Source organism: Pseudorasbora parva, chromosome 8 (assembly GCF_024679245.1).
Source record: "Pseudorasbora parva isolate DD20220531a chromosome 8, ASM2467924v1, whole genome shotgun sequence".
NCBI lineage: Eukaryota > Metazoa > Chordata > Actinopteri > Cypriniformes > Gobionidae > Pseudorasbora > Pseudorasbora parva.
This window is the reverse complement of record NC_090179.1, coordinates 17,273,927-17,280,849: the sequence shown is the minus strand read 5'-3', so window position 1 is coordinate 17,280,849 and position 6,923 is coordinate 17,273,927. Positions and strand designations below refer to the sequence as shown.

At 34.0% G+C, this 6,923-nt stretch overlaps 1 protein-coding gene across 2 annotated transcripts; it reads right to left on the bottom strand.

The window, feature by feature from the left end:
• Nucleotides 1-516: 516 nt before the first annotated feature.
• On the bottom strand, nt 517-6,808 carry rhoga (ras homolog family member Ga). 2 transcript variants are annotated; one of them, XM_067450228.1, is made up of 2 exons: nt 6,739-6,808; nt 517-1,915 (listed from the first exon to the last, which is right to left on the bottom strand). In XM_067450228.1, exon 2 carries the CDS (start codon nt 1,886-1,888, stop codon nt 1,313-1,315), a length of 576 nt encoding a protein of 191 aa, XP_067306329.1. In that variant the 5' UTR covers nt 1,889-1,915; nt 6,739-6,808; the 3' UTR covers nt 517-1,312. The 2 variants fall into 2 exon arrangements, with proteins under 2 accessions (XP_067306329.1, XP_067306330.1); XM_067450229.1 differs by lacking the exon at nt 6,739-6,808 and adding an exon at nt 4,940-5,084.
• Between the last annotated feature and the right edge of the window lie 115 nt (nt 6,809-6,923).

Below are 6,923 nucleotides of genomic sequence, written 5' to 3'. Positions count from 1 at the left end.
TCAACCATGATTTTATTTAATTTTATTTAATTTTATTAATTTTTCCTGCTAGAAAATTTCTGACCTGAGATTTGTATTTTATTTTATTTTATTTTACTTTATTTTATTTTATTTTATTTTATTTTATTTTATTTTATTTTATTTTATTTTATTTTATTTTATTCATTTATTTTTTTAATTTGATTTTTTATTGTCGTTATTTTCGTAGTTTCGTTAAGATGTCTCTTCAGACATTTACATAAAAAAAAAAACAAGACGGCTGAAAACTGTGACAGAAATAGCTGAGGATATACAGGAGGGAAGTGAACATTTCTCCTTCTGTTTTCACTAACAAGAGAATCGAAAATCAGCACAAAATAAACTAAACGGAAAGAATGAAAATCGCTTATTAAGCAGCCACAAACTCATCTCCCAAACGTGCGAACGAAAAGACAAAAAAAAAGAACCTGAAACTAATGAGTTTCATGTTTTCGTAATCATGAGGTAAATGTAAAGCACATGTTTGCATAAATGGTTCCTCCTTTTTATTAATGTGTTCAGAAAAATACAAAATCAGCATTTTATAGAAAACCTTTAATAATGTGGTAGTGTATGTGAAATTGGCCTGAAGTGGCACAGAATTTCTTTCTTGTGCTCAACAGTAAATTATTTAAACAATAAATGCTGCAGTAAGGTTGCAAACATGCTTTCTTGATTAAGAATATTTGGATTGTGTATCATGAATTCACAAACAGATTAATCAATGGTTTGAATAAGTGACTGCTTCAACAAAGAAACAAACTATTAAAACACATGTACTAAGTTAGAAGAAGTGGGGAACATTTAAAGATAGGACTCAGAAAGTGATTTGAAACTGAAATCATGAGACAACATGACCCATTTTACTTACTGCAGTGAACACTGATCTAATCAAATCTATTTTAATTTTTCTTTTTTATGCATGTTCATGCTATATTATTCACTATATACAAAATCTACACTCCGCTTTAATTATTTTTTAACATTGAATATGTAACATACACTCCAAAACATATTTTGACTTGTGAGTCTGACATGTAATTTCATTATATAACAAAATACAAAATATAAAACATCTGCAAAAAAAAGTTTTAAACCCAGAAAGTGTCCAAATACTGTACATTTGTACATATTATATATATAGTATTTGATTTTTAAAGAAAGGAGAAATAGATTTTGTTCTATAATGTAAAGACGAATACCTTTTTAGAGTGATTTTCATTTACAGTACATGTGATAAAGCAATTATAGGTACCCCATGTAAAAATATACATATTCTCGGGTCCCGTCAGATTCATAATAGCACGCATGATTTCTTGGAGGCCTTTGGCTTGGGGTGGAGGAAGGCGCGAACCGCTTCTGTAAACACCTCCTTCACCCCGTCCTGGTTGAGCGCTGAGCACTCCATGTACTTATTGGCCTGAATCTGTCGGGCCAGCGCCGCCCCCTGCTGCTGGGACACCATGGACAGGTTCTTCTCTTTCAGCTTATTCAGCACCTCTGGATCATCTCTCAGATCTTTTTTGGTCCCCACCAGCAGGATGGGCACATGAGGACAGTGTTCTGACACCTCGGGGTGCCACTTTAGCTTGACGTTCTCGTAGGACGAAGGGCTGGTGACGCTGAAGCAGATGATGAAGACGTTGGTCTGTGGGTAAGAGAGGGTCCGTAGACGGTCGTATTCCTCCTGTCCCGCCGTGTCCCACAGGTTCAGACTGATGTTTTTAGAGTCCACCGACAGCTGTGCGCTGTAGTTGTCAAATACAGTGGGGATGTATTCTTTGGGAAAGGCGTTGGTAGTGAAGGAAATCAGGAGGCAGGTCTTTCCAACGGCACCGTCTCCCACCACCACACACTTGATGTTCTGCATTGCTGTTCTGCCTTCAGCTTCCAATAACTGAAATGTACACAAGGACTTGTTATAACATTTACCACAATGTTGGTAAATCTAACATCATGCTTTGGAAAATCATATGACATACTATTAAGTATAAAGGCCTGGTTTCACAGACAGGGTTTAGATTAAGCCAGGATCAGGCCAGTTGCACATTTAAGGGGCTTTTATAGTGGCTTAAGTGGCTTCATCACTTGGTCTCCTCTCCACCAATCAGCTAATGTGTGGTGAGATATAGAAATATCCATATTTAAGTTATAATGTAAAATATCTAGCTTCCACAAGACCTTCCATATTCAACTTACAAAGAAAGAGTAACACCTCCCGCAGTTTAAAATGCTTACACTACGTCCTTCGTCATATGTTGCGGCAGTTGAATACAGAAGACGTATCATGGGGTAATTTTCATTTTTGGGTGAATTATCCCTTTAAATCTGTTTAAGGCATACACTGACATCCACTATCAAAGTTCATCACAGACAGCTTTTCTATGAGACAAAAAGTCAACTTTAGGAGATAAAGGTGAAATGATGACAGTCCAAGTCAAAATTATTACATACTAAAATGAAACATAAAATTATTACAAAAAAGTCACATCTTTAAGGGCCCCATCATACACTCTCAGAAAAAAAGGTACAGTGCTGTCACTGGGGCGGTACCCTAAGGTACAAAAGTGAAAAGGTACATCTTTGTACCTTACTCACCCCTAAATGCTGCATATTAATACCTTAAAAGGTACATATCAGAACTTTAAGAGTGTGAATTAGTACCTTAAAGGTACATGTTAATACCTTTTCAGTTTTGTACCTTAGGGTATCGCCCCAGTGGCAGCACTGTACCTTTTTTTCTGTCAGTGTACACCTGGTGCAATGCGATGACAGGCTTGTCACAAGTGTTTTTTGCTAGTTTCAGCCTGACGCAGTTATCATTTTCACGTCCTGCAGCCCATCTGTTCACCCATTGGTCTGATGAGGCGCACTGAAATTGTGAGGCAACTGAAAACAACAAAAACCTGGTCTAATGTCAATAGCGCACAAACATTTCTAAATAGTAAAAAAATAAAAGGATTCCTCTCTGGAGAAGCATTCAGTCTTTCCGCTCACAAATTGTAAATAGCAAATTCAACATGGTGCAAGTGCAACTGGCATTTAAAGGGGATGGGAGATGAGACTTGGATTAGTTTATTGCACATTACGCCCAAAACACACCCCTTACTCATTAAGATAATATATATATATATATATATATATATATATATATATATATATATATATATATATATATATATATATATATATATATATATATATATATATATATATATATATATATATATATACAATCCTCTTAGACCATGTGCCTGGCACACCGATCCTTTTCCCCATAGTCAAAAAGCAAAAGTGGATTCAGTGTTCACTTTTGTGTGTTTGTTTGGGTTGTTTTTGAGAAATCGCTGCACCTTTAATGTCACAATCTCGATTTAGTATACATCATTTTGCCATAATTATATTTTCAGTCAGAATGTTCAGATTTTTAAATCATAAACACAACTCATAATTTCATCTTTGTATGCCATACTATACCAAATTATTCAGTCTTCATTTTTTATCTTATAATTATGACTTGTTATGACTTAATTGGAATTTACAAATGCATGATTTATTTTTATATGGCATTAATGACAATCCATTCGAATTGCATGCAATACATAAGTAGATATTTGCAGAAATGAAATGCTAGAAAACTCATGCTGTGTTCAATGTGAGATTTGAAAATACAAAATTCCAACATTGTTCAAACTAAATAAATGGATCAATGCTAGAAGACCATCAAAGTTAATTGTGTCAGATTATCACGTGCATTTGACGTCAAAATGACCTCCCTTGATGACCGCAAAACATTACATTATTGTCAATGACCTTTATTTATATATTTCCGAGAAGAACAGTTACGCAGAGCTGCAGGGGGAAGTAATTAATCTCACAAGGGTGTTAGCATCTTCAGAAACATCTACACTCCTAAAAATAAAGCTACCAAAAGGTTTTTTTATTAAGTTTTTTTTTTTTTTTTTTTTTTTTTTTGTAGTGATGCCATATAAGAACCTTTTTTGGTTCTTTTTCATTGAAAAGCTCTTAAAAGAAACCTTCTTTTTTTTCTTAGTATGAAGAACATTTTTAATAACCCTTTACAACTATAAAGAAACTTTTGTACATTGAAATGTTTCAGTAGATTTTACAAGTTCTTCATGAGTCAATCAATGCTATTAAAGAACCATTATTTTTTTAAAGCTACACTATGTAATTTTTTAGTTTATTCTTAGCTAAAAACTTAGTTATTTCAAAAATAGATGTGCTCATTAATGTATATTTACTTCTGTCAAGTAGTAAAGTATTTTCATAAGTTTATAATATGCAATTGAAAATACATACGGGTGAGGGGTTCGAATGCTGGTCGCCATGTTGCCCCTCCATCTTGAAAGTACATTACCCAAAGAGGGACATACCCATAAATTCAAGCTTCGCTTTTCATGTTTTAACACTCGATGGCAGTCATGAACGAGGTCGAACTGGAAGCCATGTTAATCTTGGACTAATAGGCCACCGTAGGAGTTAAAACGAAATCGGAATTGAGAGGAACAGAAACTATTATTCACTGGATTGTCATATACCTTTACACCGCTAGATTGAGGAAAATATCACACAGTGTAGCTTTAAGAGTGTAATAAATAGGTTTACTTGTTGATTTGTCTATGCATGAGAAATATATATGCTGTAGTTATTAGTTTGAAATGCAAAATAATTTGATATTTAATAATGTCATATACACAATATATATATAAAACTGTCAGTTGTGGTTGCCAGAATAATTCCATAAAAATACAGTAAAAATGTTAACATATTTACAGAACAACCTGTACATTTTACCATTAAAACTTTTTTAAACAGGCTTTTTCTGCTGAATTAGCAAGGCCACACTACTTAAAGGGATAGTTCACCAAAAAATGAAAATGATCCCATGATTACTCACGCTTAAGCATCTTCAGTTGAATACAACCAGAGATATAAAAAAAAGTCCCAAAATGTGAAGGCTATTAAAGTGAATCAATCCATTATAAAAGTACTCCACGTGGCTCCAGAGGGTTAATAAAGGCCTTCTGAAGCTAATCGATGGGTTTGTGTAAGAACAATATCCATATTTAAGTTATAATGTAAAATATCGCTTCCACGAGACCGCCTTCAATAGAAAGAATAACGCCTCTCGCAGTTCAAAATGCTTACACTACGTCCGTCGTCATACCTTGCGGCAGTTACGCTTTTTCTGTTAATTTGAATACAGAAGATGTATCATGGGGTAAATCATGGGGTAATTTTAATTTTTGAGCGAATTATCCCTTTAAATCTGTTTACATTATGATTGTTATCTGGCATACACTGACATCCACTATCAAAATTCATCACAGACAGCTTTTCTACAAACTCGGTTAAATACTAAAATACAGTAGGTGCATGCAGTGTCATACGCACAAATACTGTACAAAACACCATCGTGGTAACACACTTAACACTAAAATAACGCAATAAACATTCATTCAACAACATAGGATGTAGAAAATAAAACGCTAATGTCCATAACTGATAACATATAAACTAAGAAGAAACATCAAATGATTGTGTCAGTTTTTGACCTTGCTATAAATTATAAGATGTTTTGGTACAAATCTTTTTTATATTTAACAGTGTTTTACAGTAAAATAAACAAAATGAGAGGTCAGTTTTGCGCTGTATATTACAGGAACTCCTAAACTATAATTAATAAACAGATTTTTACTGTAGCATTTCTAAATTACAGTCTTTTTTTTTAAGAGTAGTTAGATGTTATAAACAATACATCATATAACATTTAGGGATCTAAAATAACTTTGCTACCAAAAAGACAGTTCCTTTTTTCAAAGAAACTAGAAGAACTTAGAAGTGAACGGTTATAAGGGTCACGGACCGCCCACAGCCCATTTACTTGTCATTTGATTCAGACAGCACAACTGGAAATGTGATGTGAAAATCTGTGGCTCAAATCAAACTGAAAGCAATGCAAGTTTTAGGAGTCGGAGTAAATTTGTTTTATTATTGCTAAAAGTTTTCCAAGTGCATGTCATTTTTTTAAAAGTTATTCACTCCAGGTACTAATAGGCCTGGATTTTGGGGGGGCAAAGTGTATGACGCACTTTATAGCAATCATAGATATTGACGAAGATATTCGCTGAAAGCCTTGTAGAAAGAAAGTGAGTTGTGGTCATGGCTTTACCAACATCTCTTTCTGTCTAAGAATAAACTTCAAAGTGTTTCAGATGTTCCACAGTCATAAAATAAGTGTCGCATCTCTTTCAGAGGATGCTTTTCTCCCCCAAGCAGTCTGATCTTATATATTTAAATTTATTTTCTAATAAATAAAATATCTGTTTGTTTATCCAGATGATACGGTAGCCTAGCTACACTGTACAGCTGCTTCATAACACTGTAACTTACACTACAATTTTAATTATATCACAATAATGTGTGTGAATTCCTTAAGGTTTATATGTTTAACATATAAAATGTAAAAACCAAATATTAGTTGGTCAGAAAGCTCTATAAAAACAACACAGAGCTTCATATGAAAATAGCAGTATAAAAAGATATAACTGACCCCTAATAGCATCACAGCATTTTTATCAGGTTTCAAATCTTCAAACCAGAAATGCAAATTAAATCTGGTCCCTTAAGAGTGAAGGTTTATAGGACAGTAAGTGTGGCATAGATCATCAAGTGCAAATAAGAAATAAAACTCACTGTGCATCATCCAAAAGAGCGTCCAGGAAATTGTCTATAGTAGTCTGATTAAAACTGTCCCTAAATACAGTGACAGAGGGGATTAATAGGAGGAAGTGAGCATAGCCTAGAGCACTGAGAGGAAGTCAGTGACACAAAAAGGCAAAGAGCTAGTGGAGAAGTTCACAGATGATGTAGTAGGCCAT